The following is a 25,653-nucleotide window of genomic DNA, read 5'->3' as shown; positions in this document are numbered from 1 at the left end:
CAAGAGGGTGCCAAACTTGCTTCAGTTCTTCAAGTGAGCGTGTTACATTTAACACTAGCAACAATTCTCACTCCTGGTGGTGTGTTGGTTATTTTTTCTTGCAAGGCAAAAGCCAAGAACAACCAAATTTTCTGTTGTCCTGAAATCTAAACACTGCCTCAGCTCCATCTGTAGCACCACCAAGAGCCTGTTACTCACTGTGTAAGAGCAGTGCTCGTTAATGATGACTCTATTAGAGAAGGTTTCATTATAGGCTTCTATATGTAAAGTCCTTTCTCGTCTGTTCAAAGAATTCTTCTGGACAAAGTAGACATAATCCACTCCTGCAATCTAGGGAAGATGACACAGATTCCGTTAAGATACAAAATCCACGTGAAAGAATATCCAAAAGTATAAAACAGGCACTTCAGACTTAATCACCTTTTTCAATAGCCGTGGTGCATCTATATCCAGCTTACAGCGCCGTTCAATCACATGGATAGCTTCATCCTCGCTCTTGTATTCATTTACAGTGTCACTGGCTACAAACATAGGGATCAGAGGACATGTAGGAAACCTTCTTTCATATGCCTAGAGAGATGGAAAGAGAAGAAAACAAACTATCATCACAATTCCTGAGAGTGTGCTGAGGGTCCCTTCACTGACATCACCAGCACTTGGAGGCACAATGCCCTTCATACCTTTAGTAGAAGGGACAGAACTATCTTGGAGTCCACATGATAAAGTCACGGTGGCATTCCAAACAATCCATTCATTAATATGCTCCTCATACAGCCTTTTCCAGATCAAGCAATTTTTAAAACACCCAAAATGCCCAATTTCTCCCCTCCCTCCAAAAAGGAAATTGTTCATTATGTACAATGACAAGCCCCCAATAAGACCCTCTAGTTCTAAAATACTACAAGACAAAACAATTCTGTGTTGGATTAAAACCCATGCTAATTATCAGTGTTTCACCAGGCTGTCTGGAGGATTTTCCATATGGCTCCCAAAGGTCTAATAAGAACTTTTCCAAACTTATTTCTTAAGCTAACAAAGCTCTCAAGCTCCCTGTGCACAGAGTATTCATAACGATTTCACTACGCACTTCGCTAAGCTTGCAATTCTGTCCCACAACATACAGTCTTTCCAACACAATGAGGCCATTTCATACTTACAATTTAAACTCTTTGCAATAATGCAAATAATTGCCAAGCTAGCAATAGCTTTGATTCTGGTTAATGAATACAATCATGTAACTCAAGTTAATCTCTTTAAATAAAAGAGAAGATGGTATTAAATCAGACACACTCAGAAATGATAGTTAAGAATCTGGGATCGGTAAAACAGGTAAGAGGAAAAGGGGAGTTATCCCCATTAGTAAACTCATTGAATTCTAGTTTTAGAACCACTGTGTCTGGAGAACACAACATAACTGCTATTTTTTTTCCTTTTCTTTTGTAGTCACTAGTGTACTTCCACTTCTTTGGCTGTTTTTCCTCATGGGGTAGCAGTAAAGAAACTAATTCTTAAGCCTTCTTCCCACATTCTGAAGTCTTTCATTTTTGCTATTATCAGAACCTAGCTGGCTTTGGAGAAAAGGCAGGATTTGCAAGGTGTCCCAGTGTAGAAGAAAACATCAGTAACATAAATCTGCAAGAAGAACATGAAACAATGCTTTAACAGAGCTAAAACATCCACTCTGGCCTTTTAGATGATTTTAACTCCTCTGAATACAGCTGGGTTGCAGCACAGGAACAGCACCAACAGGGAAAGGGTGTGGAAGAAAACAAGCAGCAGCTGCAGAAAGTATGCGCTGGTGGCACTAGAAAAGAAAAGGTCTCTTGATTCTGCCTTTATAAGAATTAAAATAGTTTGTTACCAGTATAAAACAGAATTGGAATGCAGTGTTACTATGGGGACAGTGGTGCAAAGCACTCAAACAGTACCAGCTTTTTTCCCCCCTTGTGCATATCTGTAAACCATTTTTGCAGCATGATCATCCCGAGTTCATAAAGCTCCTCTGTACCATACTAGAAGTACAACCCATGAGTGAGCGAGCACACATGCTCCTTTTGTCAGGCTTTGTATCTGTGCACAGCTGGTTTTGGTTAAATTAAGAACAGAAATAATTCCTCGGGTCAGAGATGTGTGTGCACAATAGAAGTGACAGAGCATTAGTGCCAGAACACAACAGCAAGCACTGGGGAAAAGCATTCCACAGCTCCAAGAAAGAGGGAGGATAGGTCCTATTAATATGGTATAAGAAGTTTCTTACTCTTTTGATGAGGTTCTTGTTCTGGACAGAAGGCTGGACATTTTACAGTTAAGAACAGCTCAGCCCTCTCCCTCACTAAGTGTCAGCATTCTTTCTAAATTTAATCCTTATTTTAACTATATTGACTGTGGTTAAATGTTGTACTAAGTCAGAAAGAAAAGATTTCCAGCAGCAGAATTGAGAGGTACTTCTGGTTTAAGACTGCTTCACCGAATACTTCTGTTCTATTTGAGGACTTTATGTCACCTCAATTATTTTACAGACGGGACAGAAGGCAAAGTAGATAACCTTTTTCTCACTATTTTCAAAGGCTTTTTACTTTTGGATCACGATTAATCTTCCCCATCCGAGTGGCCTTCTCAATGCCAAGCCTTTGTAAATCTCCTTCACTGTACACGTTGATGCATTTCTCAGTTCTCAAAATGCTTCCCATTTGCCCCGTGAACACTTGCAAAATACCTTACCTGCTCATAAGTGTTTACTGAACTGTGAGGGAAAAAAAGCCTAAGAAGAATGTGTTGTTCTGAATGGGAAGAGTGAATGCAATGTGGTCAGATTTGGAAGAGAACAAAATAATTATCTGCCAAAAGTTGGCAAGCTCCACACTTACAGCAACAAAACACTTGACGGTTTCAAAGAGATTAACAGTGACACAGGATTCTTTCTCCCTAAAGAACATGCACACAGAGGACTGAAAACTGTTCACAGTCAATTTTATTGGGCTCTTAAATTAGGCTGGGTTTATTTCTTCATGTACCATTGCCAAAATGTTCTTGTAATGCATCATTTCACAGCGCAGCTTTGTTTGAAGAAAAAGTGATCATAGTAAACCGTAGCCACATAAAAATATGCAGTTTGATTTAAGCAGAGCTGTCTCTTCCACATGTGGCAAATGGTTCTCTCACACTGCAGAGGAGGCAGGGTGAGACTATAGGACACTGAAAGGTCTCACCACACCACAGACCAGCACAGCCCAGGCAGAAAACCTGTCATTTGTGGTATGACACAGTAACAGACACATGCATCAAAGCAGCACGTGCATCGCCAAGACTGGAGCTATTAAAGAGCACGAGAAGATTAAAGAAAGATCAAATGCTGCTTTTTCTTTGCCAATAATAGAATTGAATGGATTTTGCTGCATTATTGAGGTGTTTTGGACCAGAAATTTTGTTTCAAGTTCAGCTTCACAGACAGGAAAGCTGCATTATCCAATATTCCTTTAGCAATCTGATACAGCAGAGTACATTATAAAACACCACACATTTTCCTCTACGATAGGTCTCTACAAATAAAAATCATTAGATTTTACACATCTTTGTCTCAGGATTTCAATTTTACTGTATAGATACAAAAGACAGTTCTTAAGAGCAAAGCAGCTGCAATAATCCTGAGGGATTCAATGCAAGACAGCAGCACTGCTGCTGTAGCACTAAATATATCCAAGGATGATGCTGCAAGGACGTTACTTCATTTTGCCATTTTCTTCTGGTAAAATCTCCATACAGTGTGTGGAGATTGATCTGTAACATGTGAAAACACAGGCATGCACATCCTCAAAACCTCTACAACTGGTGCAGGGCTTGACACGAAAACCCTAATGATCCTGTGATGGTACAGACCTTTCAAAATAAGAATTTTAAGCCTGCCATTCTGTTGTTCCCTAATAATGTACTTCTGCAATTTCCCACCAGGCTCTGGGACATTTGTGTACTCCGGTATATGAGAAGCTGGCATTGTGCACCATGAAAAATACAGTCTGGTGAAGCAGCTTGAACTTCAAATTTAATGGACTCATTATATAAACCCTTCACTTTCTTCATGTGTGCTAACAGTGAGAACACTGACAAGCATAATTTCAACCAAAATAGCCCTGTATTACAGCTTCTTTCCCAACTGCTTCCCTTAGCAACTCATGTTCAGAGTAGAATCAAAATAACAGGATTTATTTGACTTTTATCTTTGCTAGTATTGCAGCTGTGTTTAAAGACATGAAAGCAATTCAAAAGCAAGGCTATTTTAAACCCATTGCAGTCATTTCTCCTACCCAAGGGAATTATACTTGCCACCGCTGCCCTTAAATTTTGGGATTCTAGTATCAGCAATAATTGGATCCTTCCAAAATACCACCTTTAGAACAGCATTTAGGTATGACCCCAACCCAATTTTCAGGAGGACCAAAGAGACTGTTTTGGCTTTTTGCTTCTCAACCTATGCCTAGGGCTAATAAAATACCTTAATAACAGGCATGTGCTCAGCCCTCGGTGGGGAAAGTCAGTCATTTATGCAAGTAAGTTACTCAGCTTCTCTCGCTGGATTCCCAGTCTTCTGCCTCAAAGGGTAGGGATTGTTCAGTATTTCCATTAGCTGACTCAAACCTAACTTCTATACTTAAAAGAAGAAAAAAAGATGTGACAGAACTTGCAGGCAATCTTACACTGTGCTGTTAGTCTTCCAAACGGAACTTCTAACCTGGTGAAATAAGTAGGAATTTCAATCACCACCTAGAAAATGAAGCACATTGAGTGCTTTCTTAATAGCTTAACGGCATGAAACAAGAGTTAAGATGTTTTATTTCTTTTTGATGTTCAAAATTGCTGGGACAGCAACCTTCTAAGAGCAGCACAACATTCTCCACAGGAACCTCAAAAGAGCACATGAAGAGATTCATCCTGGCAACCAAATCTAGTCTGCTGCACTTTGTGTGTGCTATACAAAGCCTTTAACGTCTGCCTGCATTACCTGGCCATGTCCGAGTACTAATCTGCAAGTGCATACCAACATTCACCATCCTTTCCTATCCACTTTGAGTGCGTGGAGTTTCTGAAGTATTCCTAAACACACAAGAAACAAAGAGGGTCACTAGAGCAGGATGCTGCCCTGGCTTGACAGGCTGCATTCCAGCATCTTGATCATTCCTACTTATCACCATAGCCCCTTCCTCCCCCTGCATTAGAGCACTGCAGATCAATAGGAAAAACTCATAGGAGGCCAAGCCAGAGGTTTCAAATTCTTGGCAGCTGTATTTGGAAAGGAGCGATTTTGGATTATATCTCACAAAGCAGCAAATACCTTCTCATCCCCCATATACTGCTGTTCACAGCTCTTTACCATTTCATACATACGTATGTTTAAAAGTCATTATACTTCCACAAAGAAGTGTGTACCTCAGTGTCAGTGTATCTCATGGATGTTAGTGTACGTGCTGGTATCAGCCCGGGGGGGTGTGTGTGGAAGAAAGCAGATGGTTAGAGCGGATATACCTCAAAAAGCTCTAGAAATAGATTTTTGGCAAGGCAGCACTCCCAGGTACCAGGAAGGGGGAATTTGAACTGGACTGCACTTTGGGAAAGAGAAAAACCATCTTCAATAAACAGGTACTGAGCTTTTTGGAAAGGATCATCTCTGTGAAGCCAGTTCTGGAAGGACAAAAAGGACAAACTGTCCTCTAAAATGACACCTTCACTGCTACAAGCCAGACCCCTCCTGCCATGCCAGCAGCACACTCAAACTTTGCTCTTTGGCAGTTAACCTTTCTGGTCAGTATGGCTCTGCACAGCAGCCCTCCTCCAGAGTGAGCTTAACTGGGTTTTTCCTCCACTATGTTTTCCCTTCATTAAATGTTTTCATTTACAAAGAGAGAAGTTATTGTCTTATTGCTGGGAAACAAAGGCTGTTTGGCAGTGACTCAGAATTCTCTCTCTGGAAAGGACCAAGAAGGTTTTAGTTACACAAGACTACAAGTGAGGCTTATGGGGACTACAGACAACCCATCCAGCATGAAAGAGGCAGGTTCAGACCCGTAAATGAGGGCTGTGTATCACCTGAAACTCAAACATTTTCTATACGCACATTTCTGGTCCTTGACGAATATGAGGTAGTTTAACCAACCTTATTTTTGACTTGTCTGTAAGTTCTGGCCCAGTCTATGCCATCAAGATAAGAGTAGATAGATTTTTGAAGAACTGGGATGATAACTCGCTTCAGAACTGGTATTTGTAAAAGTGGATACCAGATGCAAGAGACTTTGCGCTACTCCTTTTCTTAACAGTGTAGAGAACACTATGACTTATTTTCAAAGGGGAAAAACCAAGAGTTTAAGCCTTCCATTACAATTTCTACTTTAAAACATCATTTAAAAGGTTGAAATTAGAACTGGAACACAGTATGCTCCTCCAAAGCTTTTCCAGCAAGATTCACCAATGGTTAAGCTGCTATCTGAGCAAGATCAACATACACGATGTTTGCATAACAACTTATCACTGAATCGGACCCAGGCAATGAGAAGGTACATGAGGAAATAACTTGTGGAAGCCCTTTGTCTGAATTCGAAATTACATTCCTTCACTTGAATGAGAGCTACTTCAAAGCTCTTAAGAATCAAGACAAATGAAGCAGGCAGCAAGCATCCAGGAAGGCTCTGGGTTTCATCTCATTTTGTTAAGAAACTAAATCCCAGTGCCACATATTTGAATGTACTTCTATTTTAATACGTTAATTTCGGAACAGGAAAAACTCTTCCACTCTATGAAGAGCAGAATTTCACTCAAAAGGAAAATCCAGCCTGTAAAAAGTGAGCTGTACTTGAGAAGGGTATGAATAGCAGAGACCTGGCAGAATATGGGATGTGCCAGCCGTGCAGATGGCTCTGCAGGACAGCTGCATCCTGCGGTGGAATGTATTCCAATGAATCTCCTACAATGAGAACTGCCATTCACCTGGCAAACGTGAGTAGCCCCTTACCCTAAACTACAAGCAAAACACTGCTCTCCTTTCTCCCCATCACACTTTACTACACTGCCAACTGCACTTTGATCCTATTTTACTACGTCTCTCTTTTATCCTCCTTCTGGTAGAGCCCAAAAGCATTTTACCCTCTCGTGGCACAAGTCACTCAGGAATGGGATATACTTTCTTCACCCTCTGTTCCTGGATACAAGATGAAGTTTGGCCTCATGGGTATTAACAATGACTATTAAGTATACCCAAGATAAAATAAATAAGCCTTCTGTAAGTTACACACAAAAATCAACAGGACAAGTCAGTATCAGTAAGACATTCTGCTGCATTTTAGAGGCTCAAAAGTTCTTGTTAACTACATAAGTGTAAAGTGCTACTGACCCAGGCCTCACTGATGAAACCATCACCGGTGTATGAAGAGTGGAAGCACTGGGAAGGAGCAGTGCCTGCACGGTTCACACACAGCTCACCAAAGCAAAGCATTCCCAAGTAATTGCCTCAAATGGCCCAACTGCTTCTACTTTGCAGGGATACATCCCAGCTTTAAAGTTTCATAAGGATGGATTTAGTCTCCAATTTTCATAAAGGGTGCTGTTAAAGTTTTATATAATTATGCATAAAATCCTTGAACTACAATGGCTGCTTTGGGTTTGAAGCTCTCATTGTTTGGTGGGGTTTTTTTTTCAGTATAGACCACACAAATACACATTATTACAGTAATTACAAGACAAGTACTAACAAGAATCTGCTCTGCACAACTTCTGGTCATGAATTCTAACTGAACGCTAATTGATTTCTCCAACAGTGAGAAAAGCAAGCTTGAAAAACAATCTCACATGGTCACCAGTGTGGTGAGCAAAGCTTTTAGTATCTGAGTATCTGAGACAGTGGCTCAAGAACTTACTGCAGCCTGATATTCAGATGCTTATAATGCTGTACTTATGATATTGCACTGAAGCTGTGCTCAAATTTACAGCCCAGGTCTATGTATCATACTCAGATGATCAAGAGCCCAACAGATTCAACAGAGACTAAGGTGAAACAGTCATGACCATATGAACATCACTGGATCCTGCACAGGTCTCAAAGTGCTTCAAACACCCATGGGTGGGAACGAGCCTGTGTTCTACACAGCCCATACAACCCTACACACCCTGAAGGTCACTACGGAAACCACATCATTAACATGACCAGGGCTTCACTTCATCTTGTATTAAGTGCGACGATGAGTTGCTGTTCACAGTAGCCTTGTCTCTAGCAAAGCATTTGAAAGCTACTTGAGCCAGTAAATGAAGCTTTCCCGGCTCGCCTTTCCTTTTGTGGAATGGAATTGAAAATTCTTGAGAAATTCTCTAGGAAACCAGGACTTAAAGGAAATGAAACAAAAAAGCAGAGGTGGACAAGAAAACACTTTTTCTCTGGCATTCACCAAAGCCATTAAATTCTTGCACTGACAGCTCCTCTGTCACCCAAGAGCTCTGAATGGAAGGTTTTATTAGGTGTAGAGAAGAGCATATTCCTTACTCCTCCTTGTCTTCTTTTGATACTCATACCTGTTTGAAGGGGTCCTCTTGATTTAATCAGGTTACATTAAAAAGGATTTCAGACCCTACACTGCTATGAATGATCCACATGCACCTTGCAAACACAGAGACAGAAAGGAGAATGAGAAGAGAGATTTATTCCAACACATTTAAATTCACCCCTTAGCTTAACTACATAAAGCCTTAGGCTTCAGTACTTTGTGTGAAGAAGAGAACAACACTGTTCCATCCAGTTTTATGGTAAGCTGTATTAGAAGCCTGTAGTACTTTGAAGTATGTATCCAGTTATGTTTCTTGCACATTTCAAATATAACTTACTCCTCTGTGGTATGAACAGAGCTAATGAAAACCTGTTAAAGTAATCTTGTGGATGTCACCACGTAATAAACACAGAATATCTGTCCTACCAAATAGGTCAATAGGCCTACCGCATGCCGAGCAGACACAGCAATTTGCTGCTCAAATCCTAGAAACGCGGTGAGAAAGCATCTGACCTTCACATCCATTCAGCAAATTCCTGAAACAGAAAGTGTCTGAAAGCCACGAGGATGTTGCCCACAACCATTACAAAACAACCCAGTACAAAGACTAAGCTTAATTCAATAGCTACTTCATAACCTTGTAGGAAGAGCTTTGATGCAATAAAATAAAAATCTCAATGGAATCAGAAAATGGCACAGAAGCTATTCATAGAACCCCAGGCTGGTCTGGAACGGACCTTAAAGCTCATCCGGTTCCAACCCCCTGCCATGGGCAGGGACACCTTCCACTAGAGCAGGTTGCTCCAAGCCCCTGTGTCCAACCTGGCCTTGAACACTGCCAGGGATGGGGCAGCCACAGCTTCTCTGGGCACCCTGTGCCAGCGCCTCAGCACCCTCACAGGGAAGAGCTGCTGCCTCAGAGCTCATCTCAATCTCCCCTCTGGCAGGTTAAAGCCATTCCCCTTGGCCTGTCCCTACAGGCCCTTTGTCCAAAGTTCCTCTCCAGGTTTTCTGTGGGCCCCTTTAGGCACTGGAGCTGCTCTAAGGCCTCCCCAGAGCCTTCTCTTCTCCAGGCTGAACAAGTCCAGCTCTCTCAGCCTGTTTCCATAGGAGAGGTGCTCCTATGGAGCATCTTCAAGGTCTCCCCGGCCTCACTATTCTTGTGCTTTAGCTCAAATAAGTTACTCTAGCTATGACCAGAATAAACTGGAGACAATTTTTGGTTTGCTTCTGGATCACTACAAAAGGCACTAGTCACCCAAAACACATACTGGATGTACACAAGGGAATCAAACCAACCTCTCAGAATAGAGAACCTGTGGCTTTTGACAGGGAACAATGTTCTCTTGCGCATAACAGGAAGTATCAACACTTACACAGCTCTGCAGACACAGTCCAGGCTACTTCAGACCTATTTAATCTCTTTGAAGTCTTGTGCAGCATAAAAGAAACAGCTTCATGTTAAATTTCAGGCATAACAACAGTTCATACACACCACCAGTCACAAAAATCATGAAATAGCACTGAAATGGAACTGCATGCTTGATAGTTAGCAGTTAGAGTGCTGCTTATATGACACCTCACACACCACCCTGGATTTCTGACAACAGGACCTTTCATGTGTTAACACTGCTAAAAAGCACTTCTAAGTGAATGTAGCTGCACTAACACACAAATACTGCCATTTCTGCTCATCTCTCTAATTCAGGCAGCATTTCCATGGTTACAGCGCTGATCACAATCATCTTTCTTTAAGTATATTCCAAATTTAGACCAAATGCAGAGCTTGGCATTTTAAACAGCTCTAACAGCCACCCTGGAGGCTAGTTCATGTAAACTAGCTTTGAGTTCCTGTGAGGTGCAAAGCACTCACAAACACAGAACCATAGAACTGTTTAGGTTGGAAAAGACCTTGAAGACTATCAAGTCGAACCATTAACCCAGCACTGCCAAGTCCACCACTGAAAACTCAGCAAGCACCCTGTTTGTTGTATCATCCAGGTTGTTTGGAAAAGCTGTCACTGAAACTGGACAGGTCTTCAAGCAGTCTCATCATAGGACCTACACCATGTTCTACCCATCTTCAAAATGGGTTTGTCTTGCTTGTGCTTCAACTTCTTTCCTTTGAGGCCACCACACAGGGATAACATCAAGAGTCCTACTGAAATCCAAATATGCTTACTGCACAAAACACCACCCCAATCACATGCCCTTTGGGATATTCTCTTGACTGCCAATCACAGGATACCGTTTGCAACAAGTATGCCTCTAGGAAGCTCCTGCAGAGAATGTTTTGGAGAAATTCATGCTAAGTATGCATTGACTGGATAGGAATATGCATAGTAGCATCACTTCCCTTAACAGTTTCACTTAGAACTATCTTCTGCTATTGAAAGTTACAGAAGACATCAAACCCAAACTTGAGAAGATAGTAGCAATATCAGGAAAAAAAAAAAATCCTTTTTTTGGTAGTAATTTAAGAGTTTACACATATTTCAGAGTTTACATTCTCTGTGGAGTAGATGTGAACCAAGCAAGTGCTCATCTTTCTACCAGCATACAAACCAGAAACCAAAAGCATTTCAAAGGCAGCTGATTGAAAAGATGCTCCATTTACACAGCACCTACAACTAAATAGCAGTAAAACTCGAAGCTTATCCAAGGAAATACTTGATAATATATATTAATAAAGCATTCTTGACAAAGTTGAGTTATACTACAAAAATAAGCACAGCATATTTACCTAAGCCTGCCCAAAACCCAAAGCAAGATAGGGGATAGAAGAAAAGGCAAAAAGCAGAAGCACGGAGTTATTGGGGGACAGGAAGGCCTGAAGCAAACTTCCTCTCTATTGTAGCATAAATGTGTCAGCTACAGAGTTGGCATCCAGTGTTTTCAAGCCTGAATAATATTTTAATATTTCATTAAAATTATTCTGACTGTATAAATGAAGCAGGAGATTCAAAAGAGGCCACAAAGCAATCACCCAGGTAAGTGGAATTTTACTGGTAATTCACTGTAGAGTGAAGCAATAGTGGTAACCGCCCCAGCAGACCAAGCAAAGAGCCTCTGTTTTCCTCAGCCAGAACAGAAATCTCTATTCTCCTGAGGGATATATGACCAGTCAAGCCACCCACACAGGCTCTGTCTATACAGATCTTTATCCCCCTCAGTGCACCATTCCTGCATGGATACTATTCAAAATCTGGGCATTTGTATTTCTGAGAAGTGGTCACAGAGAAGCTTTTCCAGCAAAATCAGAGTGCCCCGATTGTTGCACAGAGGTGCATGAAACTGGAAGAGGACTGGCTTTTAACCACCTAAGAACCATTTTGCTGCATGCAGAGACACAATCTTCCAGATAAAAAGCAAACTCTTCAATGATTTAATGCAACTTTACTCAAACTTTTGGGGACAAAAGCTACACTGATTCAGCAGGAAGAACAGTTCAGGGATAAAGAATCTAACCTGAAGACAAGGGCTCATATACCATCTTTTATCTGTGAAAAAAATGATCTTTAATAACCACAGGCATGCCTCAATGGTACTTTAATTGGGAGAGTGGTTTCTTGCAAACAGATACAAGTCATTTGTGGTTTGCTCAAATAAACCTGCACAGCTGGGACTATGTAACACTTGATTCATGTCTGGGAACCCGAATGTCCATCTTCAGAGAACAAATGTATGGCCAGGGTGGGATCTGAGGAGAAAGTGGCTTGCCAGTGGAAGAGTTTGAGTTCCACTTGCTTGCCTTCCAGACACTCAAAAGGGATCATTAATTCTTTGCCTCCCTTCAAGAAGGCCAGAGAGCCCAAAGAGCCCACGACACAATGCCACACCACTACAGTGAAGTAACTTCAATTGCAGCCTCTGCACAATCTTGAGACATGAGTCTCTAAAATGAGAAGCTAGAACAGAGAAGTTGGGCAAGTACCACTGCTTCCTTAAGAAAAATAAAGATTAAGGACAGAAACCCCAAACATGCTCAATGTAAATAAAATCCTTTTAATCTTCCTTTCCTTTGGAGTAAGCTTGGGAAGTCGGATCGCTCAGGTTAGGCTGGCTTGTGACTGGGAGATGAAGATCAAATTGCTGGTTAGGAAAAAAAAAACTCAAACCAACTGATATTGTTCTGGTCTAGGTTGAAGGTGGAACAAGGACAGACTTCACAGCCACGCTGCTGTAAGTTGCTTTTCAGTATACACAGACCTTAGCTGAGCTAGTGGGGGCAACAGCAATATCAGACTGACTTGCGATTTCACTTTAACTTGTTTATGTTAAATGCATGTGCAAAACTGTTCTGCAGAGAAAATGAGTGTTTGCTCTGCCTGCATTCCAAGGCAGACAGATGGAAATCAGTTCTGGCCCAGAAGCCACGTAGCTCCGAGCACAACAGTTTCTTTGACAAATGTGCCCTGCAATTAGAGCCAACTTCAGTAGTTTCTAGAATAAAGAACTTGGCTTCTGACCCCAATTGCACAGGACATGACTGCCTTGGCTCAAGGTTAAAGTACTACGGTGAAGAGGCTGACCTCCAAAAGAGCATCGCAGGAAAGGCTGGCAGCAGGCCAGTGAAAGCTTAAATGCTTGGAGACCAACACGTGATTACTGGGGAATGTGAGCTATTCTCAAACACTTCCTATTTCTCTGCAACAATGGCAATACATAAACCTTTACACAACACGGGAACAGCTCTTTCTTTGAAATTCTCAAGATACACAGATCAAAATGACTGTAAACCATTAAGCTTGTCTTACCATGGCTTGTAAATAACTATTACTTGTCTGACAGCAGCTGAACAGTGCCAACTGCGTTCTGCATTGCTAAACAGGCATCTCACGAATGCACAGGATGCTGTCACACTGAAAGCAGAATTTGGTATTTAGCTTCCCCGTTCCTTTCCAGTTAACAAAATTGTGTGTCTGGTTTCTCTGCAGCCAGTTTTACTTTAAAATTCAGCTGCAATCCTACTACATCCACTGAGGATCTATTTTTGGAACAGTCAAAATATTCCTTACTGCTCCACTGTACCGTGCTAAAGTCTCACTTTTATGAGTCCTACAACTGGTATTCATCACATTTTTGGTCTTAGAATCACAGCCACTTACAATAAGGTCTGCTAAAACACATTTAACATCTGGAATATGTTAGGGTATTTTAAATACAATTATTACTGTGTAGACAAAACCTAACTCATGAGTGGGGGAGGAAAGGATGACTAAAGCATTGCTACGGAACAGGCTCAGGATTCCTCATTAAACCATTGCCTGAAAGGTTAAGGACCTGTACAACCACAAAGAAGAAAGTCTCCTGATCTCCATCCAGCTCACCCCCCACAAAGGTTCAGTGAAACAGGTTTGACTTCATTGCCTCAGACTGCACCCACCAGCTTCTCACCTGGCCCAGACGCAATTGGTCTCTTAAGCACTGCAAGAGTGATTTCACTCTACCAAGTGCATAATCAGTAAAGAAAAGCTTTGCCAAAAGGGCCTAATTCAAGATAAGCAGCATGGCTCAACTGTAAAGGTCTCTGGCTTTTAGACCAGGAAAATACCAGCTTCCAGGTAGAAAGCTGCTGTACTCTATTAAGCAAACCAATTTAAATTTATTAGTACCTCAATTAAATCTTGACCATTCACTAACGTCAATGGAATGTCATCAAAATACAGCACGATAGGGCCTGGGGCCTGCAGACAATCTACCTCAAGCTAGAAAGTTAAATATAACATTAAATAAAAAAACAACCTAAATACACGTCCGATGTATCAGGAGATCCTAAAAAAAGGTTAGAAATGGTAGAAGATGAACATTACAGAACCACAGTGGTGCTTCATATGGAATCATAAATTATTAAACAGAGTAAGACTCATCACCATGAAAAAGAATAATTTAAAAACTGAGGGAGATATCTACAGATCTAACAGGGCAAGCAGCAAGAAGAATGCGAGTAGGGGTTTAGTGCCTCTTCCAACACAAGGAGCAGGCGGTGTGAAGCTGAGCAAGCAGGAGCCAGGCTCTAGGTAAAGCACACATCTCTTGACAGAGTGTCATGAAGCACAAACTCCTGCTGCAGGGTGTCACGATAGAGTTCACTCAGCTCCAGAAAGGAACTGGGCAGGCACAAGAAAGCAAGCACACACAGTGCTATTACAGACAACGGGCACTGTCTGGAGCAGAAGGGCTGTCGAGACACATCACTGTAGGATGAAATATCCCCATAGAGTGTTAACATATGTTTGTCTCATTCTTCCTTCCTTCCCTAGACGCAGGCACTGCTCTTGGCCACTGCCAGATACATAGCACACTGGCTACATAGGCCTCATGGTGCAATTCAATACTGAGGTTCTCATCAAGAGACAGAACACAATTCTTTTCCCCACATCCCAATACATCATTAAGACATTAATAACCAGATAATACCACTGCTGGATGCATCCCTGGCATGCTAAGGTGGTCAACTCCTGCACCCCGATACAGAAAGATACCACTTCGCTTCAAAAGATAAGCCCATTAAAAATGAACAGTCAAGACTTCTTTGTTTTCTTAAAAGCAATTAAAATAATAGAATATAGACAATCAATTCTTTGTGCTTTGCCCTCCTTTACAGCAAAGAAAGGCAAAAAAAAGCAAGAATCAGTCTGGTCACAGAACAAACAAGTTCAAGTGAAATTGGTTTAAATCCTGTTTATTACAACATCAGTGGCTGCACCATGCAGATCATGAAACACTTCAATAGAAATAAGTAATTTCATAGAGCCATGGATTCAGTAATGAAGAATTTATCCACAGGCCAATAAACTGCACAGCAAAGAGAGAGTTTTGCAAATTAAATAGTATAATTTACACACTGAATGAAACAGCCAGAAAAAAAATGTTCTCTGGAAAGGATTCTGCTGGCTGATGTTCCTGAGCTGCACTTAATGTCTATGGCATTCACATTTTACACTAAATGAAGAGACACAATGCACTCAAGAAAGGAAGTACTCTCATCAGGCAGCTACCTGCTCCCCTTCTGTTGTGGCATAAACAAACAGAAATGACACATCCCCATCCTGGCCATCACCAGAGAAATGTTCATTTCCACAAAATGACATCTATTATTATCAAAGCAGGATGATATAATATTACAGCAGCAGTAGGCAAGGCAGAAAGTTATCAAGCACAGAGAGGCTGAAATGTTAAGAGGTTTGCAATGTAGTTTTCAATGTAGTTGCAATGTAGTTTTGCAATGTAGTTTTGCAACTGTTACACAGATTGACCTGCATCCATTCCAAAAAGCATCTATATACAAGTTTTGAGAATGTAAATAATGTCAGAATGAAAAGTTTAATTCCCCAACAAGTAACCCAAAATGCACATAACCCTCCAGATGTAGATATTTAACTTTATCAATCTTACCATGACAGAAATGTTGATTTAAGAGAACCCAAACAGATATAATTAAGAATTAAAACAGTTTAAATAAGAATTCATTTTTAACACAAAAGGATAGCTTCTCATTGCTCCCTCCCACCATCCCTCTGCTGTCACTAGTTAAAGCTGTCAGGTTCCAACAGCCCCATGATGGTTTTGTTTTCAAATTTACTGATATATAGTCCCCAAACCCAATTATCATGAAGTAAAACCCATGAGAAATCCAGGATAGAAAATGGTCATCGCTGAAGTTTCCCACCTGAACACAAAGCAAGGAAGCCAGTCAGCTGGCATGCTACCCCATTAGATCATCCAAACTACCTTTTTCCTTGTTTCATTTAGGACAGATTCCCTTTAATGCCAAAGCAATTCTCAGAATCCACAACTCCAAGCCATTAACCACAATTTACAAGTACTTTGCGCTGCTAAATAATACCAGGCCTGAAGACTGCGGCATCAAGTTCCTAAGCCCCCTCATTCACTGTTACAGCAATTTTACAGGCATTTTTCAAACTGCAGCTCCCTAATTATTTCCCCAAGGAATGGAGGGTTCCCACAGTGCAAAATGCGCTGACAAATGCCCTGCTGACTCGTTCCTTCCTTCTTGTGGCCAGCTGGCATCAGCTCACTGACAGTGCAGAAGGGTTCACCAGCCCTACGCGAGCCTGCTGAGGAAATCAGGCTGACAAGGGGGTTATTTTCTCTTTTTTCTAAGGCAGCTTTTGACCAGCCTACCTCTCTATGCTGCCTTTCTGATGAACATGCCTTTGCAAGAAAGCAACAGGAGCGAGCTGGTACACCAACAGCTATAACGGGAAACCATATACTTGGTTGTGTTTCTCTGACCCTTACAGCGAGCTCATGAACCACAAGCTGAAAACCTCTGTGGACTAGGCTGAAATCAGCATTACTTGAGCAAAAGCAATGCAGTGAAAAGCCAAGAGCTTGAGACCTCATCTCAGATTTTGATGGCTCATTGCTTGCTTGTACTCTTTTGGCAAGGCTCCTCCATGCTGCAGTGGAGCTGGATGATGCCAGCCAGCCCTTCCAAGAGGAGCTTCCCAGCCATGCTGCCACCATGTCTTCCACCAGCACAACTCTCACCTCAAACATGACTCATTATAACCAAAACCAGTTACATGTGAATTGGCTGTGAGAAAGCCAAATTATTATCTGTAATGTAATGTTAAGGCCTTAACATTTTACCTGAGCTGCCAACCTGACCTGCTTTATTTAACTCTATCACAAAAACGAGATAAAAAGTTCATAATTCAGCTTAACAGCCTAGTTCTTAATTTAGAATATATACACAGTAATTTTGAACTACGGGAAAAATTGGAAGACACTTGGGAGAAAAGAAAAGAGACCATTTAAGACTAACCTGTAATTAATTTGAACTCGAGCTAATTAACAGATTTCCTTGCAAATTCTCAGAGGATTCATTCTATATTCAGAACACAAGTTTTAAGATCACATCACCGCCTTCCTTCCAGAAATATACTGAATTTAAACCCAGGGCAAAGCAAAAGCGGCCTTGGTTACAATGAATCCTGTGTTCCAAAACCTGGACTCTGACTGAACGTCCTCAGGGGTTGCCTCCAGTCCCTCAGGCTCTCCTTCTCCCTCTTCTTTCATGGTGTGCTGTTTTCTAAAAAGCATAGCAGTTCAAATACTCTGCTCTAAGACAGCAGTGAGGGCTCCACACGAACAGGAAGGGCAGATTGCTCAAGCTGGAGGTGCACGTAACTGGCCGCACCATATGGAAACACCTCATTTTACATCTGCAGCTGGTGCCTCTGATCTCCCTGGCCATGTTTTTAAAACTAACAAAAAATAAATACACCGTACCTCTCTCCCACAGGGGTTTTGAAGGCTTTTACATGGGCTGCTTAATGGCTAACAACATGTTAAACTAGGAGCATGAAGTTACACCTTTTCCAGATGGTAACTGTAGTGTCATGAGTGTCTAAGACTCTGCAGAATGTGTTAACCACTTCCTTTCTGCCAGATTCCCATGTGTTTCAAAATTTCAACTCAAAGACAACGTCACTTGGCTGATCAACAGATCCTAGAGCAGCACTTTGCACCAGTCTCAGAGCTAAAACACCTGCAGAGGGTGAAAAGCTTGGCGTGCTTCCAGAACAAAGCAAAAAGAGCTGTTTTGATACCTATTTTTCTTCTATTGACACCTTTCAGAGTTTGACAGGAGTGGCGGGTTAGCTTTTCAAGCGTAAAAGACTTGTTAAAAACAATTGACTCAAAGCATTTGGTGAGCAGAACTGGAGCTGTCAGCCACAGTCAGGTCATGTGTTTGCCCACAAAACCCAGGAAGCAGCTAGCCATGGAAATAGCTAAGAGGGCCGTGAAACAACACATGAATTGCACAGTAAGCAGGCTAAGTCAATATTTTCCCTTAGTGCTCAACTAAGCTCTTATGTCTGTTAACTACGGCTCATTCCAAACAAGTGGCCAAAAATTCGTTTGTCCTTACACCATGTGCTAACACAAGAGACCATCAACAATGACATAAACCAGCAGTTGAGCTGCAGACACTTAGTATAAAATAAGAAAATCCATACAAGGCACTATTCCACCTCAGCGGAACAAATAACCTTGGATTTTCAACAGACAGGAAGCAAAGGTTGATGAGAGTCTGGGAGTCATAGGACAGAAGGGAAGACAGCGGAGCAGGTTCAGGAGCGGACGCTCAGCTTGCTCCCAGCCCCAGGCTTTGGGTATTCAAGATAAAGCCTCAAGAAGGTGCACCACATCGGGGGAATAAATTCTATATACACTTAAAGCCTACTTTGTGCTTTCAAAAGCACTTGGAGAATGGCTTCCTTTTTCTCCTCAGCCTCTCAGCCCCTTCACTGGTTTGTTGAATGCAGTTTTTCCAAGAAAAAGAAAATGAGACTAGAAAGAACGAAAATTGTAGGGACCTACGAGCAGGTTTGGCACTTAACTTCATACAGTTATTCTTTTTAAAATGACATTCTAAAGTAATAACCTTTAAAATTAAAATATTATGTACAGCTCGATCAGGAAACTCATTACTAATCTAGATCAAGGGATTATACTTTGATTTGTCAATCTAAAAAAAAAACAAAAAACAATTTATTTTCTCTCATCTAATCTATCACTGAATCGTATTTATGCCATATACAATATTATTGCTTCCCTGTAATTTAGGGATGCTTTAAATCCTGGAGATTTGCCTTAAACACACTTTTTGCAGATCTATAAAACCAAAGAAAAGCAGTCAGCCTCTTGTCCAAAAGCAGCAATTTGAGCCATTAAAATTAAAATCTAATCAGAAGGGCACTACACATCATACTTATTAAGATTCATGCTTTAGATATTCTATCAGAACAAAGGAAAAATGTGAGACCATTTTTAAAGGATTGTGATGAGAACACATAGTTCAGAAGGAGGCAATTTTCAGCCCCTAGGCAGTGCAAGATTAATTGCAATTTTGATTTTAAAATCAAAACGAAACGTGTTATTTCCACAACTGCAAGCTCCCGACATTGATGGCTACTTTACCTACATTTTTTGGCACCAGTGGAAGCTGACAAACGCCAAGAACTTTATTAAAGTGGAAACCCTATTTCAGGTATTCAGAAGCCTGCAAAATACCCTTGGACGTAAGTCTCCTGTCACAGGCAGAGTGGAAAAATTGTAGCTTTCAAAAAGCCACGAGGCCTTAAAATCTCTGTGAATTTGACTGAACGCAGCAGGACACATTTAGAGCACACTTGCTGTGTTCACTCACATTACTATTATGCTTATTTCTGAAACTGCGTAATTTGTGGCTGTAAGTAGGACATTTTCTAAACTGGCTGAAGAGAAATACATTTACCACAGAACTTCCAGAAATTAAATAAATAAAATCAAATCTCCTCTGGTCAGCATTAATTCCACCTTTGGAATGCCACAGTAGCTGATTATTCATTATTTAAACTTACTTTGGAAATTAAACTCCAGGGGAATTACCCAGTGCACGTCAGACTGAAAATGAGCTGCTAACCTCCACAGTTAATTTTAGCCTCGTGTGTGTTAAGACAGATTCAAGTTTTTAATCTGCCTTTTAACATTAAGAACAAATTCAGCATTCAGCAAAGACCTTATATTAATTTAAACGTAAGCCTCTTTAAGCCAATATAAAAAATTTAATCTATAATCTTAAAAAGATTTATAAAAGCAGCCTCTCAGATTTTTCTCCAATACATTTAACCTTGGTAACTTGACAGGTGAGTCCAAGTAAACAGTCATTTTTCCACATTTCAGCTGCTTCCAGCATTACGTAAACTTCAACATGAACAGGAGGAAAAAGAAGGCGAGATTCTATCCACTCTGCTGAACAGCTGTGTAAGTTGTTGGGGTTTTGTTTTTAAAATATATATATATATATATATACACATACACAGAGAGTTTTCCCGAAGTGGTTTATGACAGATGAGCCACAGAGCAGCCAAAATTCATCATGTCAGCACTGGTAACCATTTAGTGGAACCGTATTGCCCGTGTTAGGTGTGTCAGACCAGACGTGATAATTTCCAGCCTATGATTCTAGAATTTTTTCAAGTTCAGGAGATAGTTTCATTAGAAGATCTGCATCCAGTTCTTACTGGTTTTAAAGCAACTTAGATATTATCTGGAACCAAACAATTTGCCAGTAAAAGGAAATCTTCAAGGGAAATAGCTTGTATTAGATTTCATGTGGCTTGCCTTTAATGATGAAGGCAGGCAAGAAGCATGCAGCAATGGATCCCCCAACTCTCTACCTGCATCAGAACTTTAATTCTGTCGCATATTTGCGAGATAAGGGGCTGTGTCTTGAAGTATGTTGTCATAGAGAGACATGAGGGTTCAAGAGACAATTTTTGGATTTCAGTGAAGGAGATAAGAGAAACTTATTTTCAACACTAATTCAACTTAGAACAAGAATTCTCACTGTGTCTATTTTAAAAGTCTTTATATCATAATTGTCTGCAAAACACTTGTCAATCTTGGTTTAGATCAAAGTGGAATTAAATCCTTTTTTTTTTTTTTGTCTTAATATAGCTGCACTCACCCTTCACAAAGAGAACAAAGTTCTCTCGAAACACACTAGAGCAGTATGAATGGAATGCTGATTGTACTTTATTCTCCCTCAAGTACCTCTTTGAAACCCAGGAAAACTGGGCAAATAGGAAGTTTGTAGTGTAAATGACCCACTCTGCAAGTGGCATTCACTTGGCTGCTTATAGAAAAGACGAATTTTATGCTGATTCCTCTATCTGAAAGCTAAATATTAGTTTGACTTAATGAGTTCCAATTTGTAACTGGAACATGTATCATCCAGGAGCTCTTTAAAGTCCACATGAGCTTCACTGACACTGGTGATCATTACTCTCTATAGAATGAATTATCTCTTCCGTTCCTAAGGGACTCTAAGGGAGGAGGACTTTCCAAATAGAATCTTTAGAAGTACTCAGCACCTTCAGACAAAGAGAAGATCTCACACAACAAGACCCATGCTAGAAACACTGATTTTTGTTAGGCAGCTCAGTATAAAGAACATTGCTGCCACATTGACCAGAGGTTTCTTTGAGAGGCTTTTTAATGACAGCTGAGCATCTCCAGTACATGGGTTTAAACCTCTATTTGAGGACACATTCTTTCAAAGGTTGGGTGCAAATAAAAGAGAGGGACAGAGAAAAATCAAATAAACCACATACTGTTAAAGCCATTTGTTAGGTGCTTGAAATTCAAGCTTAATATATACAGGGATGTGTTCCTCGTTTCAGAAAAGCTGCTGGCACTGTTAAAATAACATTTATAGCACTTTCTTGCTGAGAAAACACAACATAGTACTTCCACTTTAGCAAGCACAAAATTTGACACAAATAGTCCTTCCAGAAATACTTCCACTTAGGCAGTCACTACTCAACCAAGGGAAAACAGTAAGAAAAAGCATCAAACTATCATATACTGTTTATATTTTTTAAAGAATTTGGCTCCTGGAGGGACTCCTCTGCATGCTTTGGAAAATGCATGAACAGTTTTGACAGACCATCACCAGGAATTCTGCATCTTTTAAAAGCCAATAACAGCAGCAGCATGGCAGGAGAAGGATGTTCATCCACTGATCACATCCTGAACAAGTTCAAGTGATAACCTGCTGCCCTAACAGGTGAAAATCACTCATATGTATGATCAGTAATCTAAACTTCTAGTCTCAGAAAGTATCTTGTTCAGCTCCTTTTTATAAATATGCTGCTTCTCTTCGTTCACTGGTTTATTTCTCAACTATTGTTTTATCCTAGTTGCATATGTAGTATAGCCCAAGGAGAAAAGCTTTCATGTAAGGAAAGACTTAACATTTGTTAAAGTTTATTCTTCAACTGTTATCCCCAAGACACAGAACAGTTTGAGAACTAAGTTAATATTAATAGTCAGAAGTCTTTCTAATTAGACTCATTGTGAAAAACCCTGATGTCAGCATTTTGACTCAAAATGTCCTTGAAGAAGTAACTTAAAACAAGAATTTTTGCCTTCAATTCAACAGTAAGTTAGAGACTTGTCAGTTCAGCAAACAGCCAGAGAATTTTGTCCAAGAAACTCATTTTGGTTGACTGATCCAAGAACAAGAATCAGTATACTTCACTGAAGGCTAAAGTTACACAAACAAATTCAAATTAGAAACCATCTGAAGCCTAGCTGTCAGACTGTAGCAAGGTCCTAAAAGAGCTTAAACATACCACAGATTCTTCACCACTCATGAAAATAAACACTCGCTGCTCTGCAGTGTTTGTAACAGCAAGAACTGCATGTGTAATACTGGAGGCAGCTTTAGGAATAAGATAAAAAGAAATTGAAGTATTCCCTCTAGAGTGACCTAATCCTTTTTTGCCCTGTGACTGCAAAGGATCACTTCTGTAAGGAACTCTGCATTCCAAACCATGTGATCTATCTAAATATTTACACTATGAACACTATTAAAACTCTCCTCTGAAGCCACTAAACATAGTATTTCCAGCAAGTGAGATAAAACTATTACTGTTTAGATTCTTATTTCGTTTTAACTGTTTTTATCAGGTAGAATCTGACCTGGCTGCTCTCCTTAACTGCTCTTTGAAACTCATGAGAGCAACACAGCTCTGAATTGGCTGAATATACCAGCCAATTTGGCTTTGGCTGAATATACCTTAAAATGTCAAATACACTTCCTTTGTGTTTTCTAAAAGAAAAAAGAGAGGGGGAGAGCAAGAGAAAGAAGAGGGAACCTAATTAGGATTTTGGTTTTTTGTCACCATTTGTACACACGAATTAGCAACCATGCCCCCAAGAGACTTTTTGTTCATCTCTCTGACCTCCCTATCAATCTTTTCCACCCCCCACCCCAAGGTATTAGCAATGGTCTGAATGCTTTCTCCTCTTTCATTCAGGCTTATCCTTGCTTTCATGGCTTTGTGCTCTGCAGTCCTATGAACTCTGTACTGATGAGGACACAACCACACCGATCTTTTAATCAATGTAGTTGACACTTTCTCCCGTGCTGGAATAAATTGCTCCCAGTAATCAGCTGGGAAGCACGCTTTGAGTCTGCTTTTACTTTAACTTTAAAATAAACCTATAAACTATATCTAAACTTTGGGTAAAAAATATTCCAGTTAAAGAAGAAACCATCAACATACTTCTGATATTTTACACATTGTTTCAGAGTTCTGCTTTACAGTACCTATCAAACAGAGCCCTCTCCAATTGTAATTTGCAATACAAGGAACTGCCAAGGAAGAAAATTACAGTAAAAATTAATACTTACAGCCATAATTAGCTCAAAAGGGTGTTTATACACCCGCACGGGGGATTGGTACTTCTGCACCATCGCTGCAGTTAGTAAGCTCAACTCAAACCTGAAAAAGACATTTTTAAAACCATCTGTCAAATGCAGGAGGCCATTTTCAATCTTCTCTTAAAATTATCCTGTGCGTGATACCCCACTAGCAATTCTACAGGAAATCCTTCACAATTCCTTGACTTTTTCCTTTTGAAGACGCAATGGGGCCCTAAAGAACTACGTATATTTTTGTCAGAATTGACTTATCATTTCTTCCAAAGGCAACACAAAATTAGCACACTTTCAGTCCAGTTTTAGTAACAGATCTTCAACACACTTTATGACTCTTCACCAGGATGGTGAGACTTCCTGTGCTGCTGCTGAGAAACAAACATTGACACATCCCAGCTGAAGGCAGAAAAGCATTGCCCAGTCGTCCCCCCCAGCATGGGACGGGGGCTGCTTGCTTACAGAGCATTTCAAATTGCGATGGCTTAAGAAGAAAACAAAAAAGGAGGTTAAAACATTAAACAAGTGTTAAAGCCCCTTGTTTTCAGGAAGAATAAAAGAAATGGATCACTACAGCACACTGATATAAGGCATTCCTTTCTCATTTCCAAATCCAATTAAATGAGACTTTTGAAAGAGGCAGCTGGAACTCTCTCTTCATTTAGAGGAACTACAAACATTCCAACGTATAGCCAGAAAATATTCACCAGCAAAACGGCCCGGAGATACTCCGAAGGCTTTGTGTCTGCTTTCCCCAGCAAAGTGACCCAAACCCTCTTGAATGCAATTAAGTTTATTGAAAAATGCTGGCGGCAGCACTCGCAGATGAACCCCGGGCTGCTAGCCAGGCTCACTTCTGCGAGAAAGGGGTTTATTTCAGTAAGTTAGCGTTACTTATTTTTTTTTTTACTGCTTTCTCACGTTATCTACAGCGCTTCTGGACAGCGTTATCAGCTCCGGCTACGGAGCACGGCAGATACTCCGCAGAGCAACGGCAGCTCCTCAGCCCCGGGAAGCAGGCAACAGTAAGTCCAAGAGTCACAAGAAAGTTCACCCGACATCCTCGGCAAGAGCGGAATTTACCCGTGACTACCCCGCCTTTCGAAAAATAACACCTGAATCAGCAAAACGAGCTGCAAACCCCTACAGAAGAAGAGTTACACAACAAAGAGGCAGCTCAGCACTTCCTTCCCCCGTGGGGACCAGGGCAGCGCGGCCCCCGCCCGCCCTGCGGGTGTCCTCCCCTCGCCCCGGGCCCCGCCGGTGCTCCGGGAGGAGCCGGGGGGCACCTATGACAGCCCGGACCGGGCGGCCCCCCCGGGCGGTGTGAGCCGGGCGGCCGTTACCCCCCCCCCCCCGCCTCACCACCACACGCGGAGCGCCGCCCGCTCCTCGCGGCTCCCCGCGGGGGCCCGGCCCGCCCGCGCTAACGCTGAGGGGAACCGGCGGCAAACTTGCGGAGGGGAAGGGGCGAGGAACATGGACGGGGAGAAGCGGGGAGAAGCGGGGGAGCAGCACCGGCGCTAGGACCCTTACCGCCTCCCGCCGCGACGGCCGGCCGCGCTCTGGCCTCATGCCGGCGCGGGGCAGCGCCGGTTCCGGCAGGGGAGGGGAGCGGGCGCCGCCGCCGCCTGTTGTTACTAGTGACAAGGCGGGGCTTGGCCGCCGGCTCCGCACCGCGCGTGCGCGGGCCCGCACCGCCTGCACAGGCGCAATGGCAGCGCGGGGTGCTGGGAGGTGGAGCGTTCACCGCACACAGGCTTCAGCCAGCCGCGCTGAGCACGGCTTTGGTGCTAAACCTTTCGGTAATCATAGAATCATTTAGGTTGGAAAAGACCTTTAAGCTCATCCAGTCCAACCGCTCCCCAGCATTGCCAAGGCCACCACTAA

At 41.6% G+C, this 25,653-nt stretch overlaps 1 protein-coding gene across 3 annotated transcripts in view; it reads right to left on the bottom strand.

Annotated features, from left to right (window-relative positions):
* SEC14L1 (SEC14 like lipid binding 1) overlaps window positions 1-25,447 on the bottom strand; it is a 43,085-nt gene extending 17,638 nt beyond the window's left edge. The window contains exons 1-4 of one of the 3 annotated variants that reach the window (XM_030506073.1): window positions 25,300-25,447; window positions 23,740-23,830; window positions 421-570; window positions 199-330 (exon numbers count right to left, since the gene is read on the bottom strand). In XM_030506073.1, the coding sequence (XP_030361933.1) occupies window positions 199-330; window positions 421-570; window positions 23,740-23,802 (345 nt within the window). In that variant the 5' untranslated portion in view covers window positions 23,803-23,830; window positions 25,300-25,447. Of the gene's footprint in view, window positions 1-198; window positions 331-420; window positions 571-680; window positions 703-21,913; window positions 22,101-23,739; window positions 23,831-25,299 lie in introns of those variants that run through there. The other 2 variants (XM_030506072.1, XM_030506074.1) reach the window with 2 other exon arrangements.
* Between the last annotated feature and the right edge of the window lie 206 nt (window positions 25,448-25,653).

Source organism: Strigops habroptila, chromosome 14 (genome assembly GCF_004027225.2).
Source record: "Strigops habroptila isolate Jane chromosome 14, bStrHab1.2.pri, whole genome shotgun sequence".
In the NCBI taxonomy this organism is placed as follows: domain Eukaryota; kingdom Metazoa; phylum Chordata; class Aves; order Psittaciformes; family Psittacidae; genus Strigops; species Strigops habroptila.
Note: the sequence above shows the minus strand (reverse complement) of the source record. Positions and strands in the feature narration are given on the sequence as shown.